The sequence below is a fragment of the Chamaea fasciata genome, unplaced genomic scaffold (assembly GCF_029207755.1).
Source record: "Chamaea fasciata isolate MVZ Bird 193981 ecotype frontalis unplaced genomic scaffold, bChaFas1.0.hap1 SCAF_7, whole genome shotgun sequence".
NCBI lineage: Eukaryota > Metazoa > Chordata > Aves > Passeriformes > Sylviidae > Chamaea > Chamaea fasciata.
The window spans coordinates 39284813-39312594 of record NW_027094092.1 but is presented as its reverse complement, the minus strand read 5'-3'; the positions used below and the strand labels follow the sequence as shown (position 1 = coordinate 39312594).

Sequence of the window (27782 nt, the reverse complement as noted above, 5' to 3'; positions counted from 1 at the left end):
AGTACTACAATTTCACTTATTGAAATCCTGATAGAAATTTGGGCATATTTCTCACGAATTAGGTACAGGCTTCAGTTGGTGTAATGGTAAAAAGAAATGAAATAGTAGCTTCTTTATTATCTGTAACAGATGCTGAACTTCACTCTAGCATTTACCTACACTGACTCCATCAACGTAAGAAGTATGAATGGAGGGTATTTTTCTTCCCTTACAACTCATGCCACCACAGCTTCATGTATGATGGCTGCTTCAAATTTAGAACAAAGGGAAGGGAAACTATTTACTGAACCAGTAACTTTCTAATACCACAACCACCAATAAAACTGCCTCATATTTTTGACAACATTTTCTCACGGACTGTAGGCCAATGAGATGGAAAGGGCAGTTTTCTTTCCTCAGAAAACTGACTGACTTCCTTTTACTTTAAAATTATATTTATTTCAGCAGAACCCCATCTGTCCAAGAAATAAAAGGCAACAGGTAAGTCTGGCTTTTTATTTTTCTTAATTTATGCTTCTAAAATGAATCCACTGACCAACTTACCAATACAAACTAGATTTCCAATTGTACTGTTACACATTAAACAGCTTTAGAAGCAAATTGAAAAACAGGAAGAGTTTGTCCAATTAACTGTTGATGTTGAACTGGTTGTTTTAATACTTTTTGTCACCAACAAGAGGAAAAGGTGTGACAGGTTTATAGGAGAGGAGAGAGAAATCCAGGATAGATAAATTTTCAAGTTTAAGAATTGTACCTCTTCCTCCTCCTCCACCTGGAAGCATAGGTGAAAGCCTTAAAGGACCCTCCAATAAAGTTGGAGGGGAAAGAAAAGCTCTTGTTTCAGATGAAGGCCGGCCCATTGGTGAGGGTCCATATGGGGAATGCTCTGGAACAGTTAAAACAAAATACTCAAGTTCACAATACTTAGTTTAACAAAATGTATAAATAACTTCCCAGGTGAAGTTAAAAACTAAACTGTGTAACTAAAATGAAAATTGTGCTCTCATTACCATGTGTAACATATTCCCAGTCTACTCTCATCAATACTACAAATGCTCTTAGTTTCAACAAAATACTTGACATGACCTAGAGTCACTTATGACCCAATTATTTTTTTAAATGACTGGTATTTGTACATACACATGGCCATATCTGAAACAATTAAATATGTGTGGTCCTGGGAAACGAAACCATAAACCAAAAGAATTAGGCTCTATTTTACAATTCAATACTGTACCTCTGCCAAATGGTCTCAATGGAATATCAAGAGCATAAGGGTCTTTTTCTAAAAGTTCAAGTTTAAATTCTGCTTCAGTTAATCTGCAAAGAGACAACAAATAAATAGCAAGTGACCAAAAAATGCAAAAGCTTTACCAGACTACACTGTTTACTGCCAGGCTTTCTACCTAACTGGTTAATGAAGCAAAGTATTTTATTCCCTAAACAAATAAGACAAAGGATGCCACAGTACTCTGAACTTAAAAATACCTGAAAGTATTTCTCTATGCTGTGTGTTTAAACTGTAATTCAGAAGATGAAGTTGATTTTAGAGACCACATTCCTAGTAAAACATCACTCTAATTGCACTCCAAGTATTAGTTAATCTCACACCTGGAAGTTCCTCTCAACTACCACCCACCATTAGTTCAGCAGTAACTTCTGAGATAAGCTGTAAAATTGCAAGGTAACCATGACATCTGCTTGATACATACTTCCTTAAACAAACAAACAAACAAACAAACCAACCATACCCCCCCCCCCCCTTAACATTTGTGTTCTAGTACTACATTCTGCTTCTTTCCTGAAATATTTAAATACTTCACACAATTCCTAAGTTCTTACTTTCTTGCATGTCATCATTACAGGAAGCTGAAGTGACTCCCTTTCTTTCAGAACTCGAGCACTGTGATCTCTCTGCTGTGTTTGGGCCACAATACATTAACAGAAAACATCCAACTGCCTAAATCCAACACATGCCAAACTGCATTTGTTTAGGAGTAGATAAGAACTGCACTTACTTTTGTCTGTTATGTGCATTTTCTTTTTTTATATCATTGAGGTGTCTTTCAGCAGCTCGGGCTGTCAGCTTTGGGAAAGGACAAAAACCAGATGCTTTGATATTGCTATTTTTTGCTTAAATGCTTCATAAATATGACGATTCCTAGGTCCAAGACATTCTATGTGAAGTGTATAGATTGCATTCTCACAAGATATGACTCATGTATGAAGCCTCACATATGTCAATGAACGATACCAGCAGCTCTAAAACCCAAACGTTTGAGGAATGATAAGGCCTTCCTGCAGATCCCTGAAACTTTAGAGATTGAATTCTCTGGCTATAGCTGCTTTGAAGCATCTACAGATTTAAATTCTATGTAAGAATGTTTTCTTTTAAAATCAGATAGATTAAATCACTGGAATTATGACCACAAAGCACCATAGCTTTTAGCAGGATTTTATCTCAGACGTTCTGTAAAGTGAAGAATATATTAGTCAGAAGGTATTTTAAAATTTTCCTGTTTGGAAAAAAAAAAGGCAAAAATCGATTTTTTGTAGAAACACTCTAAGGAAACTGTCAATGGAACATGCTGTTCTTACAGGACATAAGGTCTTCTACTTCTAGATAAAAGAAGTGAAGTACACTCAAAGAGAATATCAAAATGGCATTGAAACAAGGCCAAAAGCTTTCATTATTAGCAAAATGTCACACATTTGTTACATGGTGTCATGTTCTTCTAGCAGATTTATTGCTGTAACAAATGATATAAGATTATCATTCTACTGTGTTCATAAGTATCCAGCTTCATTTTTCCAACTATTTTATATAATAGAAGTATTTTTAATATGCTTTTGTGTATTTCTGCAACCAATCCATATGTTTAAAAGTGAAAGGTTAGAGACAATTTTGATAATCTGTTTTTAGTAAGAAGCAAAAAGTGATAAAGCAAACTTTTTGAATAATGAAAAATGAAGATGCAGAAAACATTGAAAATTCAGTATTTGGAACTTACCCAATTATCATGAGCTTTTTTCTCGTGTGAAGTAATCTGTGAAAGAGAGATTAATTATTCACCTAAACCCCCAAACTTAGGATTATATACTCTTTTTAATAAGTTTAATGCATGTAGGTAATTTATAAAGAGATGCCTAAACTGAAAATTCAACTTTTCAAAAAAAAGTTATCTGGTGATCTCTTCTATGAAATCGTGTCAGTCAAAACCAGATGACATTAAGAAGAGGGAGGGGGAGGCAAAATTAGACACCCAACAAAGCCAAGCCCAATGCAGTTCACAAGCCAACAGCAAGTATTATTCCAGTCACACTCACATTCCTCCTACTGGCATAGATGTTGTCACAAAGCACAAAATACCTGATTCTCGTAAGAACGAATGGTTCTCTCCAGCTCTTCTTCAAGATCCTTTGCTCGCTCTCTGTGACAAAATGAGCATTTATGATATTGTAATAAAATGTCCAGGAAAGTTTTGAATACAATAAACTCAACAGTAGCCACAAGGTGTAATTAAGATTTTTTTTTTTTTATCCAAAAGACAATATTGTCACTCATGCCCATGGGATACAAAAAAATTATACAAACAGGGATGTAAACAAGAGAACAGAACCCAAACCCCAACACACCCCCAACTTTTCAGTCGTTTGTGATGTTTCCAACATAAAAGCTATCCTTCCTCACATGCCCGACCAGCCAGCCTCACCCAGCTCAGCACAGAAACGGGTGAGGCTGGAGCACCACACTGTCACAGGCTACCAGACAATCCTGAGGGACAGCCACCTGCACTGAACTTAGTTCAAGACCACAGGTATGATGCCACCTTTGCTGCCAGCTGCCCTGTGCACAGCCTCTCTAGGTTTTACACTCTCTCAGCAGGTGGGCCAAAGACACAGACATTGCTTGGTTATACTCAATTTGCAATATTAATATTCCCTTTAAAATTAGGATGCCTACAAAATCCATGTTCTGAATAAATCAGGAAGAGCGAATTCTGTCTTCCTGTATGAATACTGAAGAATGTCAACAAGAAAGAATTCATCTAATTAACTCTTCAGGAAGCATTCATCACTATTGTTAGGCCTAATACTGTCATGAACACTGAAGTAAAATGGCAAATATACATTACATATTGAAAAATTATGCCACAGTTAGAGAAAATGCAGAAAAAACCTAGAAGTACACAGCTGGTGTAACAAAAACCAGAGCAAAGCAGATAAAAAACAGCTACAGCAAACATTCACCCACGACAATATTTTAGTAAAGTATTTCTAAGCAACAGGACTATCTGACAAGCTTAGTGATACAGAAATAGAATATTGTAACTATCCAGCATAAATGTTAGCTCTGTAGGGAAACTGAACATTCCATTTACTTCACAACATTCTCTTAACTTTGTATTTTTGGCTTTGTTCAGTAAAGCAAACAAATTAGAGATCAGATCTCTCATCTCAGATTACAGACCCACTTCTACCACACCATTAAAGCTGATGTATCAGTACAATTAGGACTCTAATGGAAGAGAAATTCCCACAGTCTTCAACACCCAAATGTTTTAACAAAGTAAAACCAGCCTTAGTCTTTATTATTACACACAAACTAGCATCTAATACATACACACCACAAAGGAACTGGAAGAAAATACATTTGCTTATGCTGTGTTTTTTTTACTTTGTTATTGCTCTTTCTTCACTTTGGAACAAGTGATTACAGCAACTAAAATCTGTAATTACCTGTAGCAGTTAAGTTCTTCAGCAGCATGAATAATTTTTTCATCTACTTTAGAAAGCTTTTCTTCCTTCTGTAGACGTTCCCTCTCTTCTACTGTCAGCTTCCTTTTAACAAAATTCAAAACTTACGGTTAATTGTGTTTCAAGTCAACGATTTTGAAAGCAGCCACAAATCATACCAAACAAACTAAAACCCAAGCTACACTAATCGTCAGTGATTTGCCCTGGTATTTTCAAAAAATGGTTTTCTAGAGGAAAAAAAGATTGTTACTAGCTATTTAAAAAAAAAGTCTTTGCAGGTTCCTCTTTTTCATCCTTATGCCTTATTGGGCACTACCAAAGAGAAAACTCACGCTCCAGTCCACGGATTATGCACAAGGTAGTTCTGCAGGACATACATGGATACCACTGCTGCATACAGCCCTGACTGGATAAAATGGTCATTCTCCTGCAAACAGCAGTTCTTAGCAATCATGCTGTCTACATCATGGATCTTGTGAATGTGATTTAAATTTCTGTTCTATTCAATCTTCATTTCCTACTTTTTTATTTCTGCTGTTTGAACAGACCCTGTTTTTAGAAGATGCCTTAATTCTTAATTTTTTTTCTGCTGCTACATCGCCACACCAGCCTCTCCCCCTTCCTGTTTGGCTTTTCTAAAATTCTTTGATAAGCAGTGCATATTTGCTGAGTTTTAGTGAGGTTATTTTTAAATATCATCCACACTGTCTGCTTTCAGCCTGCTTATTGTATCTTCTTTTTAATGGGTTCCTTCCCAGTCCCTCCCTGTTTTGTTTTTTTTTTAATCAAAATGCTAATGCACAGTAATTTCTCGGATTTCTTGCATCTACAAAGATGCTAAATATCTATGCAAATATATATGCTACAGAGCAGATTACTGAAAGTAATACTTCAAAAAGGTCCTGCACACTGTTCAGTACAGGATCTAGTCTCGTGCTGATTCTCTTGCTGCCTTCAAGATTATGCCTGCTCTCTGAATAAATAATTTCTGATTAGTAAAACTGTAATTTTACCATCATGCCCTACAGTGATGCACCCTGCTGCCACACACACACACACAGACACACACACACACACACACACACACTCTCCTGAAGGTTACTACATGCCCTGGACCAATCAACTTTAATTTCTAGTCCTAAACATATTTCTGATTTCAATCAATAGGTCATAATCCCCACTAACACTCTGACTGTGAGGCAGATAGGACAGCCTCCCTATTCTGGTTTTCTTGGTGACGAAAGCCTGATTCACAAGGGTTCTATGTTGCTTACCAACAAGAGTTTGCCTGTGTTTTAAGTTTAGTTTTATATGTATCTCATCATACTTCTTTTTACTAAGTAAAATATATCTCAAAGCACCTACTGATTTTCTCTCAGCAACTTTGATACATGCATTACATCATATAATAATTTAATTAAAGAAAAAATAATCAAGCTTTCCCACTTTAATTGCCTGATTTCCATAGATTAAAAATCTGTTGCTTCTTGTTTTCTGTACTTCCATGTGGAAAAGTCCTAAAATTAATTAATTGTTTCATGGAAACAGTTCCTATAAAACTACTGTAATCATAAATGTACAAGAAAGTGTAATAAATTGTTTTCACAATTCAGGAACTTCTGGAAAACAGTATTCAAACTTTCAATAATTTTCAGTCCCCCAAATCAGAGTTATATTCAAATCAAACAGCAAGCATTGAATATAAGAAGAGGAACCAGCACCTGTGTAGTTTCATTTCATTTTCTTGATAAAGCTCAGTCATTACTTTAAGTTTCTGCTGAAGCTTTTGAACTTCACTTTCAAAACGTTCGTTTTCAGATTGCAAGGAAGCTTGTTGGCTTTGAAGGTTCTCTATGCGTTCTGTCAAATTGAGAGATAATTATACTGGGGTAACACATTGGCAATAATTTACTATACAAAAAGTCTGAAAAACCTTTGATCCTGTGTTGATTTAATAACACAAGATATAAAGTTAGTATATTTCAATATATGACACAAAATGAGAAACCAGCAACTATACTATCTACCTGCCACAAAAGGCCTTTGCTCCAAATCATGTAACTTCTTTGAAAACAACTCAGTTTTGTAATTCAGAATCTAAATTTTCATTTAGGGCTCTTATTATTGTAATTATTTGACTAAAGGAGTAAAACTAGCACCATCATATGCTCTTGCAGATTCACCCCCACAAGGTCTTCCTCTATAGCCTGAAGGGGTAACTCAGATGTGCAAACTGCCTTCATCTTTCCAAACTGAACTCAAAGTCATGCTTCTTTTCCTATTTACTATTCCTGTGCCTCTTTTCAAGAAATGCAACAAAGCTTCATGAAGTTTAAATTACTTTACCGCACAGAGCTTCAGTCAATTTGGAGAACTCACTAACACATGCAATATGTTTAAAGGACTGTAAGAAACTAAAAAATCAGTCTTAATTACAAATCAAGTTACAAAATAATCAAATTACAAAGCCATACATTCATAAATGATGGCTACTCTGCTGGCTATGATTATGAAACAATAGCTAATTACAAGTTTTAATTTGAATTTGAGTGGTTTTCATTTCATAAGGTTTAATTCAGTATGTCCTACACCACAAAGGAAAAGAAACAGAGGAAGATGTCTGCAAGTTCAATTCTCTAAATGCAGTACTTTATATTTTAAGGATTGAGCTTGCACCCATTGCAAACTAATGATAATTAAGCTACCCTTTTAATAGATGGTTTTAAAATTTAGATTAAAACTCCACTGTTTCATGTACAGAAATTATGCAAAGGAGGTATTATGTATTTATTAACATCACTTTGCTCTTATATTTTAAGATTCTATAACTTAATAGTTACAGAATATTCCAACAGAATACAACCAAATTTGCAACTTCGATTGCTGTACGTCTAAAATGATGTATTTAAAATAGCTAAGCAACTTAAACATTAACTTTAAAAATCAAGTAGTTATTAATGTAAACCTAATTCAGTTTTTACTGGAATTTATACTTGCAGCCTGTAACAGCATTTTACCAAAGCAGCATCTTATTAAAGGCAGAAGCAGATTTAATTACCCGCAAGTTCTTCTTTAGCTTTATTTTCATCAGATAGTTTTGAATACATTTGGTCTCTTTCTGCTTCCATGGTCTTTAAACAAGCATTTAACTACAATCAAAATTGAAAAAAAAAAAAAAAAAAAAGAGAGAGAGAATAGTGTAAGATTACAAGATTAAGAAAGTGTTTGCATGCAAAAATATCTAATTAAACATTAAAAGATAATGAACTCTGAGAATGTTATTACCAGAATAATTACATATACTCCCTCTAGTTTCCCCTCTTCAACCCACAAGTTTCTTAAAATCACGTACCTTTGCAGCATAGATCAACTTCTTTACAGTTCGTTTTTGCTCATCATCTGCTTGAAGGAATAGAACAATAAGTCATGTAAAAAGCATGGAAGTGTTTATGACAGAGCTTACTGCTATTAATTGGTTTTTATACAAGAGCAATGCCAACATACCACAAAAGGCACAGCATATTTGAAGGATAAAGGACCAAAAAAAAGCAGCAGTGTGAGTAGAAGATATGCCAGTATTGTAATGCTTTGTTTGCCAGTCAATCACGACTCAGAGTAGTCACATTAAAAGTGAGATGCTGAATACACACTTTAAGATTCACAGACATGTGCCCTCTGGCATCATAAGCACCAGCACAAAAACAAGCTGCAGCAAGAAAGAGGAGGAAGAAAAGGGGCTTTTCTGTGTTGCTCTTTAAGGGGACTCACATCTACACCCATTAGATGACAGCACTACCACACTGCCTGCAACAAGTAACACCTCTGTAAGGATAAGGAAGCAGAAATTAGGCTTTAAGGACCCTCAGTACTACTGCTGGGAGGAGCTTAAAGAAGAAATAAAAGCAAGATTTCCGCCTAGAAATGCCACAGAGTGACTGCTTAATACACAGGCACATACTGCAGAATGACATTAATGACATTACTGTCATTCTGCAAGAGACTGACCACCGAGTCTTTATGACAGTCTGTATGCCACAGAGTGCTGAACAGGAGGACAGGCTGCTATTCCAGAGATGTCCAAGCATCAGTTAACTCTCCAAGCATCAAGCTAATGAATGACATTGGATGAGATTTAAAAATCCTTCTTCTATAAAGCTAACCTTTCAACTTTCCTGGAAGTTAGTCAGCTCTGCCATTTCTAAAACATCTGTTAAATATTTAAATAGGGAAACTACACAAAGCATACCTAAGTGCTCTCCGTTCTCTGTTTCACCCTTTATATCTGTGTCCCAGTGGTTGTCTTCAGTGTCACCATCTTCTTGTATTGCTGAACTCCAGTCTTTCATGTTCAGTATATATCGTGTCAGTGACTAAGAAAAAGCACACAAAAATCTCACGAACAAATACAAGCAATGAAAATGTAGCCAGCATTACAATTACTTTCCACGATTTCTGTCCTTTATTTAGTTCCCTTAGTAGATTAAGTCAGCCCCACATACAAGATTCTAAATGTCTGATAGTACCTTTCCTATCAAAGCATGTATTTGCAGGTCAACAAGCACATCCTTATGAAGAATTTTCAGATACCTCTAAGCATTCATGCTTTTAGTGGGGCTTGCATATGTAAGGTATACAACCACAAGAATATACACCCAAGGTCCACACCCCAAACTGGGGACGGGGGGAAAGCCAATACACCGTATCAGAACTAAAAGAGTTTCTCCTTAGTTGTCTTTATCAGACTGCTCTGTTGTGCTGCTATGCAACCTGTTTTTTCTCTTCGCCAGAAACATGACATTAGAGAATAGAGACAGCAATCAAAAGCCCAAAACAGTGTAAGGCATATTAAGACAACGAGAGGTTGTCAGGCTTTCTTGGAACTCTATGATTAGAATCAGTCTGAATAATTTGATTAAATCCTAAATGTCATAATTTACCTTGATTTGGCTCTCTTTATTTTTCAAAACTTCTTCTACATCTGTTTTAGATGATTCAAACATCTTTGTTTGTTCATTTAGTTCACTAAGTCGTTCACCCCATCCTTCAGCTTCTTGTAAAAGCTAAAAAGGGAAATACTAGATTAGTGTGATTGTCTACAAAATCAAGAATCAAGGATGAATAGTACTGAGCCTGCTACATGTATTGTCTACACATAAGCAGGATTTAAAGCTCTCACCGACCAGTAAGAGTTACCTGAGATAAGACCACAAGAAAGTTACCTCAAGAGTTGAAATTTAAGACCTCTATGTTATAGGTCAGTTGCTTCAGCTGCTATAGCTCTCCATTGTAATTAGTTGATATTTTTAAGCATTTATTGGAAGTGTTCAGTTTATTCCACTCAAGTTTAAAAACCTTGATGTGACACTAGCAATGAAAATAAGGTAGTGAAAATTTATGTAACAGTGACATACACTGGGAACACTCACACTCCAATATGCACACACAATTCTGAAATGGTGCCTGTGTCTTTTCAACTTAGAAGTGGTCAGAGAAGTAAGGGAAAACAGGAAGCTTTTAGGCTGTTATTTATATTCATGTGACTTGCAAAACCGTATTATTTCTCCTCCTCTTCTCCACACCTCTTGAAGTGATTTTAAAATTTTACTTTAAAAAAGCCTCCCCGTTAATGAAAGTCACAGCTGTATGTAATTAAAACCTACTAGTATGCATCTCTGCAATTAACTGTGCTTAACTAAAATGATAGGTAGGTTCCAAGGTTACATTTTACAGATATTCCCTAGTAAAATCTCATTTCACAAAAATATTTTTTACAGGAGTAAAGGGATTAGAACATTCATCACCAGCTATTAAAAATAACCACTGCAACATATTAACTAATTACATTGTGAGAACAAAATTGAATGGATATAAATTTCTGTTAAGACAAAACATGCTCTACAACAACATGGGGTAAAGTACAAACAAATTGGCTTAAGAGTTATTAAAAATATTGCTTAAAGTTGCATAACAGGCAATCAATTTAAGAGCAGTAAACGTACAGAAAAGAATAACTAGGTTGAGCAATGAGAACATAACAGGCAGTTATACTAAAAATATAACCAGAAAATGGTAATTCAACAGAGGAACTGCCATGCAAATAGACAAGCAAGCCTGAACACTACTTATCAAGGATAAACTAAAAGGCACAGAAGAAAAGGTATGTGACTAGAATTGAATTAACACACATTGCCCCTTGGCACACAACTGCACTTTCCACGCAGTAAAAGGCATGTATAAATTTGCAGCATCATGCAAATGACATATTAGAGATTAAAAGACATACACAATTATTTTTATCATTAATTGTCATCATCAAAAGATGACTTTTAAGAGATTCCTTCTTCATGAAACCAAAGAGAAGATAAATTTACATTGTATAAATTGACTATATACACCTGTAAGAATTATAGTAAAGAAACAGCAAGGATTTGCAATGAGCTAAAGCAATATATATTTCTAATGTTCCTGAAGAAGAAAAAAACCAGACCAAAAAAACAGCAAAGCACAGAAGTTCTTTAACAGTTCCCTTGTTCAACCTAAAAGGCCCAATCCTCTCTCTGACACATCACAAACCTGAAACAACACATCTCTTAAAAAGTTTAAGCTGTGATGTGCCAGAAGATTATGACCCATTTGCATAAATAGACAGAGGAAGAAAGGACTCTAGTTTCTGTGAACAAGTAACACCTTTGTTACCTTTTGAGCATACATGAAATTTCCATCTTTAAAAAAAAGTAAGAAAGGAAAATGAAAGACGGATATGGGTATTCTGATACAGTAAACTAACTCTCACACTTAGCACCTCAGAAATGAGAACACAAATAAGTAAGGCAGACACTTTCTCTTTTTCACGTAGCAGGTTCTAGCAACAACTAATATTATGTTGTTCATCTATTAAAAAGCATAGCGAACTATACGCAAATGTTCTCAAACTACTAAAAACTGCAACAAACTTCAGTTAACAACAAAATGTAGTAATTAATCCTAAATAATGTGGTTAAGGAACTAGTTACACCCAGGTTATTTTATCTGGAAGAAATGCAAAAGAACTTTTTTTTCATCTAGGAACATGGCAATTAAACCCTGGAAAGAGTTTTTACTCCCCTGGTTTTCCTTGATATAAAATGATTGCCTAAGAAATACAGGCAATTGCCAGGGTTTCTAGATCAAGTAAAAGAATTTTTTCTCTGCCTCTGTAGAGAATCTCAGCTTGTTCAGATATTTCTGCTTTCCTCCAGGTTCCAGCAAAGTTCTTATTAGACTTCTATTACCACATGCTCTCCGTCCACTGAACTCCATGCATGATTCCCCACAAACTGTAACTACTGCATTTCTTTTAAAACAGGATTATTTTAGACAAAGTTATTCCAACGTAAAATTGTTTTAAAAACTATGTCCTCTTCCTCATTCCATTTACTAAAACACATAAGAGGTATTAACAAACTTGTTGAGGGTGAGCTTTTTGGAGAAATCATATTTATTAGTATCACATGAAAACACAGTATTTCTAAGGACAACTAGGAAGAACCTACCTGTTTCTCACTTTCCTGGAGATGGCTGTTTTCATCTACTGCATCTTGAACAGATGTCCTGAGTCTCTCAGTATTAATCTGATACACTTTTAGGGTGGACTTGGCCTAAGTGAAATTAAGAAGTGTGTTGTTTAAATGGTATTGGTGAAGATACAGGTGGGGTCATGATGATATTACTGGACTTGTCTTAGGTTTTCTGGCTGTGCTACATACATATTCTCACATTTTCTCTACAATTTCAACAGTTTTTACTGACTGTAGTTTTGCAACACTATCTATCATTGAGGAGTAAGAAAGTGAAGAAAAGACAAGGTAACTACTTCTCAATAAATGCCAATCACTATATGGAATTAAAAGCTGCTCAATCAAGCTACACCAAAGTACTAAGCCTTACAAAGTCTTTTGGTTTACACAGCATGTGATCTCTGCACCCTTAATTTAAAAAAAAAATTAAAACAGTAACTACATGGGGAATAGACAAATTGCAAAAATTTGAAAACAGAAAATATTAAGGTTAGACGTACCTCATCAATTTGTGACCGGATAGATTTTTCTTCATTCTCTAAAGACTCCACTTTCTCCTGAATTTCAGCCACCTGAAAATTATTAGTTGTCACACAGCTTCTTTCACATATTTGACTGACAATGTCAAGGCATTTAATAAAACCATTTTTATTTTCAAACTGAGGAAGTTCTATTGCTGAATCAGTAAAAATGAGTGTAAAAAAGCTTTTCTTCTTTTGAGTATTTTCCTTTATAATTTTTCTAATGTTACAGGAAAGACAAAATGGAAAATGTAGTTTTTATTTCAGAACACACAAAAAAATAGTTTGTCTTCTCTGCAGAGATTTTTTTGTGAAGATTTTTTTAAATGAATAGAAACAGAGACAAGATTCTATTTATTCTTACCAAGGTATCATTTTCCAACTGCTTAGATTTTTCTTCTTCCAGTTCTTTTTCTAGATTCTCTATTTCTTCATTGAGTTTCAGGTTTGACTCGTTCAGTTTTTCATGCATTTCCTAAATCAAGTTGGATTGCAAGTTAATAAAACATTTGATACTAATTACATATGAAGAGAACAAGTATATTTTAAATATGATAGCAAAGTATTTTTCACTCAAATACTCTGGAGACTCCTGCATGAACAAAAGCTGTAAGAATTAGTGCTATAGGATCTGAGGTGCAAAATGAAATAAACCTACCTGCTTTTTACATTAATTTTATAGAGTCTATTAGGTATTTGATTCACTTATCCAGAGCTCTTTTAGAAATATATTCTCAGTTTGGGAGATATAAACAATGTAGTGGTAATTTTTCTTTAAAACTGTGCACCTGAAGCCTATGGAAAGTATTTGGCTTAGATCAGATGAGAGAAAAAAATACTTCATGCGCTACCCTCTGTCCCAGAAATGGGAACAATTTACTTCTTAAAATTAAATGTTGTCCCCTATGCCATTTGTTCTAGTATCACTCATCCTCAATGCAATTGTTAAAAAAGGCTTCTCTCAATTTAAATGCTTTGATTTTAAGTAATTTTCAGTAATCCAATTAAAATAATTGGAGTTTTGGGGTTTGTCTGACTTTTTTCGCTGTTGTTTTTATTTAGTTTGCTTGGGTGTTTTTTATTACAGGCCACACTTTCCTAAAATATTGCCTTATATTGTAGAAATAACAATTTCCATTGATCTTTTTACCTCAAAAAAAGATGTGTCTGTTGATTCTTTCACAGTGTTACCATCCTTCAGAGACAACTGTAAATCTTCAAACTGAAAAGGAATTACTTTCTGTCAGAACATAGGTAAATAATTGATTAAACACTAGCCTTAATTTGTGATGCTCTGGTATGAAACAGACATCACCTAAAAACCATAAAAATGCACCTTGCTGGAAATCAGGAAAGCCCTAACCCTACTAGACTATCCCAATGGCGTAAACCAAAAAAAGACATTTTGGTTTCCCAGTGAAATATATTGTATTGAGAGTTTAAAGGCAGAACTTGCTAACACCTTAATTGCTCTTAAAGGCACTGACAGAAAAAAAGCATTCGAAAAATCCCTTTGAACGCTTAAAACATCTTACTTCTAGTAAAGTTAATACTTTACTTGATTGAATCCATTTCTACAACACATCTGAAAGCAATAAATGAGCACTGTTACCTCTTTTTTGCAGAGGCTGAGTTTTTCAAGAATTTTGCATTTTTCTTCAACTAGTTCAGCAATTTTATTGGCAAGCTGTTTTTCCCTCCCTAAAAAGTGAAAGACAAGCAAATGTTGCATCATCCAAATAACTAAAGGTAAAAAAGAAAGAATAGTCATACAAACAAATATGAAAAATGAAGTATCAAAAATAAGCTTACCTACATAAAGTCGACTTCTAACCTGAAAAAAAAAGAATAAATACTGAAAATGTCTGATCAATTACTCTCACATAGTATCTGAAAACTAATCTTTTATGCTGTGATTCCATGCCAAGTTTAACCGTGGAACTTAAAAAAGGAATGCAGGCTTCTATTAAAACCAGACAATATCATCTGCTCTTACCCCCTCCATGTCTGTGTGCTTGCCCCATCCTTCTCCCACTCTTATCACACAAAAGAGGGGAAAGCAGATTAGTTTTCACCTGAATCACTTTAATAGCAGACCTCTGTATAATCAACACATAACCACGACTGCCTACACAAAGCCCCATAGTGGACATACACAGTCAGAAGAGTAGGAAAGGGAAGGGAGGGGGAAGCTCCACACACGAGTTCAGATTTCCTATTGGGAAAGATCTCTCACACATTACAACACACAACAGTTAAAGCTGCAGTAAGGTACTACCCAATGCGCACCCTTCAAGTACCAAGTGAGCAGCTGCCACGTGGGGTCTAGTGCCCTAGAATCAAAAACTAACAAACTGCAGGGCAAAGTCTGTCACAAATGGCCTGTATGAGAGAAGCAGAACTTGGCTGAACCCACCAAACTGGTACAACACAGCATTTCTCTCACGGCTGGGCCTGGGTCATGTGCCTAATGTAACAACGGGCCCCTCTGATCTTCCCTGTTTGCTCCTCGTTTAAAGCCAAGGAGTCCAAATAATGAAAAAAGGGTAAGAAAGTTGTAAGTATATTTTCATTCTATCATCCACAATGGATGTTTAGTTATTCCACTACTTTTCAGTAACCATCAATTCTTCAAGGAGCAGTCAGTGCAGTTCTAAGTAAGGATGACTGAAAAAGCTATCAATAACTTCTGTGGTATCTCATGCCTTAAGAGACAAGTGCAGGAGGAAAACAATACCAGGTTAGCTGCTTGCATGATTTCGTTTCAAATGCCTTTTGTATCACCTAGAGGGATGCCTCTAGAGAACAAAAGGTATGATCAAATTATAGTTACATTAACTTTCACAAACACAGATCCCCTTACAGACAGCATCAGTTGATGTTAAAACCCTAAAAATGCAGTTGTTCATATCTGAGAAACTAAACAGCTACACAACCAGTCTTAAAACATGAGTATCACTACACCCACTATGAAAATCACATTATCTGTATGAGAGTACATGAAAAATGGGAGGAAATTTAGAATACTGAATTACAGATACTGACCCCATTTCCGTAGCAGGGAAAGTATGGTAGGCAACTTTTATTACTCAGATCTTTAGTTACTCTCAAAAGAAGATAGACATTACTTCAAAAATGTAATCTGATTTGTGCATTAAAAGGTTTCAGTACTGCAATTCTCAAAGTCATCAGATTAGTGCTCACAAAGAGCATGCAATTAAATTGGTTCAGTGTTCCAATGTTGCAATAAACAGAATCCAAGCGTCATTGTCCAGTTTTAAAATGCCTCCCTTGACAGGAAACCATGAGGATTGCTTTTGCTTAAAATTACCTTGAATGACTTGAGTTGCTCTGGCTATGGCCAGGCTAGTCACAGAGATATCAATACACACAGCAATACATACACCCTGGGGAAGACATGTGTATCCTGTGAAAATAATTTAAGAGCTGACTTTGAAAGTCCAGTGTAGAAATTAAAAAGGAAAAAGGAAGCCTCACTATGGCGAGTTTCACTGCATTTTCTCTTACAACAGTCACTCTCTCTACATGTCCAAACACTTATTATACTGACAAAACAGACTTTTGACTTCTTGACTAAACATTTCTCTTTTAGAGAGATTTTAAATTCAATCACAATAGATATAAAACTCTGAAGCATTATGTACCTTGTACAGGAAGGCTAACAATTTCAATGCAAACTATTAATGTACTTTATGTATCTGCAACTAACTTGAACACTTTCTGTGCTGGTTTTGGATGGAATAGAGTTCATTTTCTTCACAGTCGCTGGTCTGAGGCTATATTTTGGATTTGTGCTGAAAAGCACTGATAACACATGGATGTTTTAGTTATTGCTGTGCAGTGTTCACACAGAGTCAAGACCTCTTCTGCTTCTCACCTCACCCACGAGGAGGCTGCAGGTTCACAAGAAGCGGGTAGGGGACACAAGACAGCTGACTGACCAACTGACCAGAGGGATAACCCACACCATGTTGACATCATGCTCAGCACATGAAGCTGAGGGGAGGGAGGAGAAAGTGGGGGGGTTTTGGAGTGATGGAGTTTATCTTCTAGAGTAACTGCTACATGTGATGGAGCCCTGCTTTCTTGGAGACAGTTGAACACCTGCCTGCCCATGGGAAGTGGTGAATCAATTCCCTGTTTTGCTTTGTTGCATGCACCGCTTTTGCTTTCCTTATTAAACCGTCTCCATCTCACCCCACGAGTTTTCTAGCTTTTAGTCCTCCCTCATTTCAACGTGACAGAGGGAGCAAGAGAGTGGCTGTGTGGTGTTTAGTTGCTGGCTGGGGTTAAACCACAACACTTACTGATTGATAACTTCTGTATAGGAACAAGAGAAGAGTCAAGGCTCCAACAATGCCAGCACAAATCACTATTTCCCATGGGAAACCGTACAGATCAGGGCCAGGTCTCATATCTTCAGGCAGTGAAGCCACAGCCTGAAAAGTAAAGTATAAAGTTTCAGCTAAAGGAAAAGAGTTTAATAATATCCACAGAAACAGACACTACATGTTGACATTGTTTACTTCCAAGGCTTGTATATCTATTTTGTTCCAAAACTCTGAGAAATTGATTAACAGAAACATTTGATTTTTAAATGATAGATTTACTAAGTGAAGAAAAAAAAAGAAAGAAGTTCCATCAAGATATGAAAATCAACAGGTAAAGATCTGAAAATTTTTCTTTCTGAGACTACCAGTTATCACAGAGTGATTTGGGTTAAAAGGGACCCAAAAGATCAACTAGTTTCAACCACTCTGCCATTGGCAAGAACACTTTCCACTGGACCTACTTCCCCAAAGTCCCATCCAGCCTGCCCTCGAACACTTCCAGACATGGGGCACCCACAGCTTCTTCGGACAACTTTCTCCAGTGCTTCATCATCCAAACAAGTGAAGTAAAAAACTTCATTCTCTTATCTAACTTAAATGTATCCTGTCCAGTTTAAAGGCCATTCCCCCTTATCCTATCACTTCATGCCCTTGCAAAAAGTGCCTCTCCAGCCTTCTTGTTGGCCTCTTCGGGTACAGAAAATTTACTATGGAAAATTCTCTTTTGAGTTGCCTTTCACAATTCACTGCTGGAAGAATCAATAGTAGTAAGCACTTCTTGATTATCTGGTAGGAAACTCGTTTGGTAGAAAAACCTGTTCAACCAACCTCACAGTAAAATAACACACTGAACACACCAGTGATGTAACACCTTTTAAACACTTCGATACACTCACGTTTCATTTGTAAACGGATCCATTTGCTCAAAGATACGACGTGCTCCACGTAGCCCAAATTCACTACATGTGACCCGTGCTTAAGAACATGATACCGCCCAGATAAGTCTTAATTTCGATTCTCCCCCTGCCCGAGCACCTCAGCAGCAGCGCTGCACAAGACCCCCGGCCCTGGCGGAGGCCGTGCCGAGCCCCGCGTCACTCGGTCACTCACCCAGCGCAGCCCTTCCCCGGCCAGCCCGCAGTAGCGCCGGGCGCTGTCCCGCAGCCCCGACCACAGCCCGGCCGTGCCGGCGCCGGCCGCCGGCCCCCCTCGCCCGCCCGCCGCCATCTTCCCGCGGGCGGCGCGCGCCCCTTCCGGCCCGCCGCCTGACAACCGGCCCGTACCACTGCCCGCCAGGGGGGCGGGGGAGGAACCACTGCTGCCGCGGTAACGGGGGGCCCAGCGGCACAGGTGGCAGCCGCCGGGGCCCGGCTCTCCCCGCCCGCCCAGCGCGGCTCCCCGGCGGCGCCGGACCTCTGCCGGCAGACCCTCCCCTGGGCACGGGGACCGCCGGCGGGAGGGACCGGCGGCTCCCCTCCGCGTGCGCCCACCGTCCCGCCCCCGTCCTCCGGCACGGACGCGGCCCCGCGGAACCTGCTCCTGTTCCTCCCTAAAGTCACGCTCAGAGAAATTCACCTCCCGTGCGGCGCCGGCCGCCTCCATGTGCACCCGGGCGGCAGCGGGTAGTACGGAAATAAAACCCCTTAGGGACAAGGCCTGGCTCCCGGCGGGCCCCGCCGAGCGTGTCCCGGGCCGGGCGGCGGGGCCGGCAGAGCCCGGCGGGGCGGGGCGGCCGCAGGTGGGTGCCGGGCGCGCAGGGCTGGGCGGGCCCCAGCCCTGCTAAGGGCGTGTGCCGAAAAGGGGCCTGCCGGGCTGCTGGTGTCAGGTGTAAGGGAAGATGCAATGCCACATAGCAGGGGACTCGTCCTCGTCTCATTCACTAAGATTAATGCTAATTCGGTTTTTTTTTTGTTTGTGGGTTTTTTTTTTTTTTTTTTTTTTTTTTTTTTTTTTTTTTTTTACGTGTGCTAACTACTTTCACAACGCAAGGTGAGTGACTTGCCCGCAAAGGACGTAAGGGACCAGGATAGGTGGAGGTGGGAGTGCCTTTTTTAGCTTTTTTTAGCGGTATCAAACAGTACAAGAACGAGTTTGGCCGTAGCAGTGAACTCTCAGTGAATTCAGTAAGTCACGAGGGACAAAGCCCCTCAGTTTTCGTCATCCTAAACTACAATTTAGCCGTGTTCTATGCACGTTCACTGGAAACCAGGAATAAATTTATGTGGTTCCTAAACTTCATTTACCCAATCGAAACAAAGTTGAACCAAAGCGCCGAAGTGAAGTTATCATATGGCACTTTACCTGTCACTATTTTATTTAGAGGAGACGGTGCAGCAACATCTCCCTTTTCTCACGGTGCTCTGGCAGCATTGTTTCTTGTGCAGTTGTGCCCTTTAGGGTTCACCTTCACTCTGCACTACGTTTTGGTGTTTAACACACCCCCACAGCATCAATAACCCCATTTTCTGTTTTATATATTTGCTTAGGAAAGTATTTTTAATGCAATTGTGAACGAGGGGAGGGTTTGTGAATCAAGGCTTTGAAAACAGTCTTTAAAAACAAGGGAACTTGTCTGGTTATTTTACTCATCATTACCCAAGTTTTTAAAGTCCAAGCAAATTTAATGAGTACTGTTCTGAGAGATAGAGGGAGCTATCAGTTTCATTAAAAAAAAAAACAACAAAAAACCAAACAAAAACCCAACCAAACAAAAAACAAACCAACAACAACAACAAAAAAATCCACAAAAAACCAAACAAACAAAACAAAAAAAAATTAAAACCCACAAACAATAACCCAAAACCAATCAAAAATTTAAAAACACCATTTGGGTGTTTCCTGGCTGTTAAAAAAAACCCCACAAAACAAACCCCCAAATCCTCACACTCTAAGTTCATCAGATTCTGCACTGCAAAGAGGCAGATGATGAGCAGCTGACCTAACATTTTCTTGTGCTCTGTCTCATTTGGCATTAGATAACCCAGGAAGCAGGGAGCTGCAGAGGGTTTATTTAAAAGGATTTTTTTCCTTTTTTCTTTTTTTTTTTTTAGGAGTTTCATTGCAGAACATAACTTGTAGCTGGCTTAAATTTGCACTAATGTCAATGTTAGGTCACAGAAAAATTCTTACCATTTTGATGATAATCATAACTGCTGATGATGTGGATTTTATTGTTTCTCTGATCTCAAGAGCATTCAAGCACAGAAGTATCTGATGTATCCAGCCTCCTTCTGGTTTGATCATAGGGAATAAAACAAGCGATTTTACATTACTATTGTCAATTTCATATAATTCCAACTGGTTTCCTTGTTTTTTTGTTTTGCTTTTTTTTAAGATTGCAAATTTATTTCCCCTAAAATTAAGAAACTTAGCACTCACCATTACTTGGAACATAGTTCTGGATGGCATCAGAGAAAGACTTTTTGACATCAACTTCAGAGTCAGGTCCTGAACTGTCCATTTTTGTTTCAGAATTTACAGAAGCAATGGCTGTTGCTTTTGAATCTTGGTCACTGTCATGTTCACTGTCTACAGCTGCATACATTTCATGCTCCTTCTCCGGTGTCTCTTCTAATAGCTTTCTTCTGCCTTTTCCTGCACATAATTGTGAAGGGAAATCATGGTTATTTTTAGAGGATTCAACTTACTCCTATAGGATATTAACCTCTACAGAGATTTTTTTTTTTATTTTCCTCAACTTAAAGCCCAGTACTAGAGTGTCAGAGTAAATGTGCTACAGAATTATGATTTAATAAACACTATACAAAATAATGATCTCAGAATTTGAAGCACAGACCTTTAAGCAAAATTTACGCTGTAGTAAAGTAGTTAAAAATCAGTGTTCAGGAAAAACTATGTTTGGCTGTGATAGTTACTTTGTAGATTCCCTAGTCAGGATTAGTAGGCCTCTTTCTTATATCCAAATACAAGTGGGGTAAGCTTTAGAGGGAGAACAGTTAAGAACGCCATATAGGATTAAAGCTTAACAAATTCCCACAATATATCAAGTTTCCTTACAAAAAGAAGAAACCACAGTCATGTTCATGCAGAGGTATGACTGAAGGCACCTGGCTGCCTCAGTGTTAGTGACTTGGAGTAAATTGCCTGAAGCCAATAAAATCCTGCTTGTAAGAAACCCCACAGCGTGCTTACCCACAAAGAAAAAAAAGTTACAAATTGTTTAATTTAGTCATATGCTTCAAGACAGTACTGGCCAAAGATACAAGTCAGAAGTAGTCCAGTAGTTCAAGACCAGTAATTTTCTCTTAAACTGTTACCATTATATTAACTCATCAGATCCTTGAAATATCATAAACCAGTCATTAACTGGTATGAGTTAGGCTCACTCCCTCTTCATTTTAAATCACCAGAAGGAGACAGTGTTGTGGGTTTTTTTCTGCCAACAAAGGATGTTTTGTTCTTTCTAAATCTCTGTTAGTGAAACATTACTCTAGTAACTTTAGCTGCAGTTTGGGCAGCACTCTTAATTGTTATAGCAGACAAAAGCTCTGGCAGCTCTAGAAGAACAATCCTTTTTTCTGTGTATTTTCCTGCTCAGTGTCCAAAATGTGCCCCTTTTGTGCAGACACAATGACCTGTTCCCTCCATATAGCATTATCTTTAAGTGAGTAAGCTGTGATTTCACAATGAATCTTTTCAAATTGCTGGTGCTGCTGCAGCAGTTTGCTTCCATCACAGAGATACTTTAAGAGTTACTTAACATCTTCTTTTAATTTAAATAAGATTGTTGAAATGTAATTAATGGGTTTGGCAAATCTGTTTACCATACAATATTTGCCTGGTTTTGGTTTTTTTCTGCACCTTCTCTGTATTTAATACTATCTTACATTGTTCAGATTCCTTTCAACTTCGTCTCATTCTTCTGTGCAGTGTTCAAGTGTACTAGTCCTAATGTCACTTCTATTTTCATTTGGGTTTTTTGACCAAACATACATGCTTAGACTTTTTTTGACAGGCTTAATTGTTAGTTTTACTAAATGTATTTGCAAAGAACCCTGATGGTCTAGTAAAAATACTACTGAAATCCTTTTTGTTAGAATATAACTGCTATTATTTGTATTTCTGGATTTTGACTCTTATTTTCAGAATTTTTTTCTTCTCCTAACTAGTTTTAGTAGAAGAAATTTTTTGTTCAGCATTATTCATCCTTTCCATTACAACAGTATCTTCTTTTTCAACATCTGCTCTATCAGCCAGGTTTGTGAGCAATCCCAGGTTGCCAGGATTTAATTAAGCCAGTTTTTTAAATAGAAGCCTGGCTTTCTAGTTAAATGGCTTTAGAAGACACTAGCTGTCTATTTTTTTTTTCTTTAAAAATGTCTTTTATTTTAGAGAGCTCAAAGGGTAAAAGTTTACACTTGGTCAGACTCATATCACATGACTGTTGCTTTTATCCTCAATAAATTTTCTTTTTAAATAGTTTTTCAGGCATGAATTCAGCTGAAGACTGATATTAATTTGTCTTTTGAAGTAGTATGCCTTTCAAAACTCGGACTAATTTTCTATGCTTTTGTCTTGCACTGTCATGGTGGCTTGAATTGATAGGCGTAAATCTGAGGATGCAGATTAATATTTTGTTTGACTATATCACGGGTGCTTTTTGTATTTCTTTCTGAGATCTAGATTAAGACTGTCCATTCTCTGGAACCAGAAGCTGATGCTGGGAATATGAATTTTTCTGTTTTAGTTCTCCTCCACATTCCTGGTGATGTTGCACATTTATAGGAATTTGTTCAGTTTATTGCTTCTCTCTGACAAGCTATAAGCAAGACCATCAGGAGTTGTCCGATCTTCTACTCATTTGGTAGATTTTGTTGAAGTTTTTTCTCCACTGCCCTGTTTGTTACTTTGCACTGCCAGCTGACGAGGAAAAATCATTCTCTTTGGAGGTATTTGCATTATTGTTACCTGATACTCTATGTTTAACCTCCTGATTTGAAGTGCCTTCAGTTTCTTTTCCCTGTGGTATTTTATCAAGGCTTACCAAGGTCTTTCTTTATTATGAAAGCTTAGTTCTTCTCAGCTAGCAGTTTTTACCTTCTATTCTGAAACTCCATATTCTTCCAAATGGCCAGATTCTTCAGAAATTTTGGTACCTGTTAAACTGAGGCCATTAGATGAGAGGTGAGAAGAGAAAGGTTGGTCTGGAGTCAGTTCTTGGGACTCTCCAGATTCCTGGTGATGTTCATCATTATAAATGTCCTGACTGAAATATTTTATGTGAGACACTTTTATTCTCTGATTTCTGAATTTCATCTTTTACATTACTATCCAGTTTTAAATAGCTTTTGGATGCTGAATTTTTTCCTGCACTGTAACCTTTGACTAGTTTGTCTTTCTCAGGTGTTTCCAGACTAAACCTCGGTTCACTGTCACATGAGGTCTTCTTGATGCCCGGATCATTATTTGCAGTTCCTGGTAGTTCCCCATAACGCTGTACTTGCCCTTTGGCTGTTGAACTCGGATACTTCAGTATGTCTCAAGATGACTAAAAGAGAAGCAATGGCTTTATTCTTCAGATAGTTCAGGCTTTTCTCCTGTATTTTTTAAGTCTAAGGGGTCACAATTCAGAGGGGTCATGAGAACAAGAAATTTGATGCAATTGATTAATGTTCCTGTTGATTATCATGTTTGTCCATATTATAATTAATAAAACTATTATAGATACTTGTATACCAACCTGATTGGCCATGTCTATTTTCTGACTCCTGATTTTTCTTTTCAGCTTCAGTGTTTCTCAGCAGTTGGCTTTTTGATACCAAGTCTTCTTCTGAACTGTAAGGTTCAATTGGCTTCTCTTTGTCACATGTTAATGTATCAAAAGATGATTCTGTGCTAGTTGACGTGTTTTTGGTGTCATTGAGAGTATGGGCACTTGCTGGTATCTCCCCAGGATTTGGCCTGCTACTGTTTGAATCTGTTATTTCTTGTACATAATTCTCATCTTCATCTGTCACCGCATTAACTGTTTCCTTTGGTTCTTTCATATGTAATTCTTTCAGGTCTAAAGTCTGCTCTTCCTCATTCTTCTTTGCTTGATCCATTGTTTCTCTCCTCCTCTGGTCCTCTGCAGCAATTGTAGCTTCCTCAGCATGGCCAAAATTAAGAACATCACTTAAACCCAAATTAAACCAATTTGATTCAGATTCTTTGCTTTCACTCTTTTGTTCTTCTGACAATACATTGGTGACTGTAGTTTCCTGTTCAGTACTAGAATGCTCAGGCACACCAGAGACATCGTGGTTTTGTGGATCATTTTTTTCTGATGCCAAATCAACATCTTCATTCTCTTCACCAAAATACAGAAAACTTGTCAGACCACCTTGAAACCAACCAGATGCAGGGGGTTCTTGTTCCTCCTTATCATTTGGCTCCTGTAAATCATTTTCAGCTGCTACTTCTATTTTTCTGCCTTGGTATTTATTTCCCTCTGAAGATTCAGTAACAACTTTTGAGGACTCTTCATCATTTTCACTTTCTGTGGTGAACCATCCTGAAATCCAGCTAGACTGAGTTTGAACAGGTTCTACTGGGAGACTGTTTTGCATTTGTGGCTCTTCGGTATCATCTTTTCTAACCAGCTTTTGGTTTACAGACTCCTGAATCTGAGATTCCTCTGAGTCATTTTCAGAAACTGATTCAGTTCTTTCTTCATTTTTTATGGGGTCTCTTGTATATTTTAAGAGTTCATTTTCATGCAGCTTTGATTCTGCATCAGACGATGAATATTCACTGTCTTTGTTGTGATCATATAATGCATTATCTTCACTTTCAAAAGTGTACTTATCTTCATGAAGACAAAGGAAATCAGTTTCCTAAAAGAATAATATTAACTTTTAAAATGTTCCAATGTGCAATTTTCTATATCATCATCTAGTGCAGCAAAATGTATCATCGTTCTTTCTGTTATAACTTTACACAAAGAACTGTAATTAATTATATAATTCCTAAAAGTTCTATATCTTTAATTATACAGAAATTATTTCAGAGGACAATAAACACGCAAATGGAACAATTATAAAAACACGTATTGAATAATCTGAAATAAAATGTCCATCAGCAGTTGAATTTCTAACTGGATATTAGATTTTCAATTGCTGTAAACTACATTGGAAAATCTGGTGATGTTAGTTTACCTTAGTGAGCACTTCAACTTCTTCTCCAATTAAAACTTCCTCAACCTTCACAGCATCTCTTGGGAAATAGCCAAAATCCTTTCCTTTCTGTAAAAGAGAGAAAACTAGTAAGAGCATTTAAACTTCAGTGATATATATGTTAGGTACGTGCATATGTGTTGGAGAAGTATGGATGAACAGTAAGTTTATAGAATAGCCCCCTATCTCCTTAATTCTGTTTTGTCCAAATTTTGGTTTGTTTTTCCTTCACAGAGGTGTTCCCCTTGCCATCTCAGAAAGCAAGGGGAAGTATATTACTCCGTGCTATTATATTCTGTATTATTTTTATGAACATGATTTTGTGCAGTACCAAAGCAGTAGCCTTAAAACTGCTTCAGCTGAAGATAGTGCTGTGTGTGCTGATGGTCGCAGCGAGCTCCTACTAAAATTGGCTGCAAATTTCCCATTGTCTCAAATGGGAAAAATGTTATGCCTTAATAACTAATGACCCATATTAAGTTGGAAGAAAAGTAGGATATGAAATTCAGATATGAGACTAGCTGCAGCTCAAGAGAAAATTACAATGAAGATGGCAACACCGCAGAAAATAAAATAATGATAGGGCCCAGAAGAATCAAGTCCCTCTGGCCAAGAAACCACTGCTATCTTTACATCAAACCATTGCAGTTAGCCTTTAATGGAGGGATACATCTTGGAAAGCTAGGAATAGTGAGGTACCTGCAAAGATACGCTTGGATGAAAAAAAAAAAAAAAGGAAGACAGAATTTCACTTTTTAGCAATAAATGTGACAGATTATTTACATATTAAAAAAAAAGACACCCCAAAAATGTACTAATTTCTTGTAGTTTTGAAGCACTTACACAGTTTTACTAGCAGTAAAACTTGATTTGGATCAATACATCCATTCCTTCTTAAATGACTGTTCTAACTTTGTTGACACTTGTTCCGAGTCATTATATATGCATGGTAACTTCTCTGGGAACTTTCCTTAAGCACTGAACTGTGAAGTCAGGTCCCAATACTGGGTGTCTTACCCACAGACCTGTAGGTAGGAACCTGACCTGATAGATCTGAGTGTTTTCAAGGGAACCAGATTAAATCATTACAGCCAAATGGTAAGATGAAGGAAACAGAAAACTTGTATTCTGATCTTAACTTTGTTTCTCTATGAGTGATCTTTGCCAAGATTTGGTTTTCTCTTTCTGTATAAAGACAGTAACAATGACCCATCTCCCAAATACTGTATTGATCTATGACTGGTTAATATTCCAAAAGAGATAGAACATCCGTGGAAGCAAGTAGACTGCAGTTATTTATGCTATAACTGTATCTAAAATATGTATGGGGAAAGTCTTTTGGATTGAAGTACTTACACTTCCTGTCCACAAGTTTTCATTTTCCCTTGAAAGTTTGGAGTATACGATGATCTCCTCCCCTGTGGTGAAGTTAAGATATCGGCAGTCAGGCCCTAAGTAGTCGGTAGTGGCTTGAACTCGGCTCATTGCCTCTGGAATAATATGTGGAAAGAAATAAACAAATACAGCATCCATTTTGTCTGAAGTCAGGTTTTATCATATGAAGAAATATGATATACATCAAATACTGATGAATTGCAGTAGCCAACATTTTAATGTATGTGCTTTGTTGCGATACTAATCCATTTATATCATCAAGTGGAAATCAACTAAACACAAAAAGCAGCCCTGTCTTGCTTTCTTTCCAATGTACTGCAGACATCAAGGGGAAAAGGTCTTGTCCTCTATGGACGTTTTCCAGTGCTTGTTATCCAAGGTTTTAATGCTTGAATTAAAAAAAAATTTGGAGGATTAGCAAATTCAATTACTAAAGTAGATCTAAACAGCTAAAAAGTATTTCCCAGGCGTATTTATAATTTTATATTTTAGAAATTCTAAGTTAAATCTAGTAATTATTTCAGGGATTTTGTCCTCTGTTTTGAATACATTTCTCTTACAATGAATATATGTAAATTTTAGGAATATAAACCTTAAACATGTTGCTAAAATGGAAGCTTCCAATTCAGTTTGAATTATTTTAAGTTTTCTTTGTCTCCACCCCTGTCTCTCCAAAGATACCACTACTGATGTGCTTTGGTCAGTTTGGAGCCCATTTCACATGCAGTTCCACAAAGACAGACATCTCTGAACGTCCAGAACCTACTGAAGCTGGTATGACTCCACAAGAAAATAGAAATCCATCATCAGAGGCAATCTAAGGTCTCTTCCACTTCAGGGGAAGTGGAAGATTGAAAATACAACACTTAAGTATACCAAACCAATAGAAACAGCTTAGAAACAGCTTCAGCTATGATTATGACAGGTTTCACAGTGGTAATCAGTGGATAATAAACAGGACATATTTGCCCACTTGTGATTCAATGGCTCTGCTTCCTGCAGAGTTATTTACTCTTTGAGAACCAC

The 27782-nt window shown here is 37.2% G+C and overlaps 1 protein-coding gene across 4 annotated transcripts in view; it reads right to left on the bottom strand.

Moving 5' to 3' along the window:
• MIA2 (MIA SH3 domain ER export factor 2) overlaps positions 1-27782 on the bottom strand; it is a 35668-nt gene that overhangs the window by 7080 nt on the left and 806 nt on the right. The window contains exons 2-24 of one of the 4 annotated variants that reach the window (XM_066188465.1): positions 26718-26851; positions 25344-25430; positions 23888-25022; positions 20566-20781; positions 20317-20417; positions 17164-17295; positions 14648-14669; positions 14448-14536; positions 13986-14057; positions 13200-13310; positions 12815-12886; positions 12291-12395; positions 9696-9818; positions 9005-9128; positions 8111-8157; positions 7817-7907; positions 6480-6618; positions 4741-4842; positions 3371-3431; positions 3012-3047; positions 2019-2086; positions 1238-1320; positions 755-886 (exon numbers count right to left, since the gene is read on the bottom strand). In XM_066188465.1, the coding sequence (XP_066044562.1) occupies positions 755-886; positions 1238-1320; positions 2019-2086; positions 3012-3047; positions 3371-3431; positions 4741-4842; positions 6480-6618; positions 7817-7907; positions 8111-8157; positions 9005-9128; positions 9696-9818; positions 12291-12395; positions 12815-12886; positions 13200-13310; positions 13986-14057; positions 14448-14536; positions 14648-14669; positions 17164-17295; positions 20317-20417; positions 20566-20781; positions 23888-25022; positions 25344-25430; positions 26718-26851 (3282 nt within the window). Of the gene's footprint in view, positions 1-754; positions 887-1237; positions 1321-2018; positions 2087-3011; positions 3048-3370; positions 3432-4740; positions 4843-6479; positions 6619-7816; positions 7908-8110; positions 8158-9004; positions 9129-9695; positions 9819-12290; positions 12396-12814; positions 12887-13199; positions 13311-13985; positions 14058-14447; positions 14537-14647; positions 14670-17163; positions 17296-18297; positions 18442-18762; positions 18917-20316; positions 20418-20565; positions 20782-23887; positions 25023-25343; positions 25431-26717; positions 26852-27782 lie in introns of those variants that run through there. The other 3 variants (XM_066188466.1, XM_066188469.1, XM_066188467.1) reach the window with 3 other exon arrangements.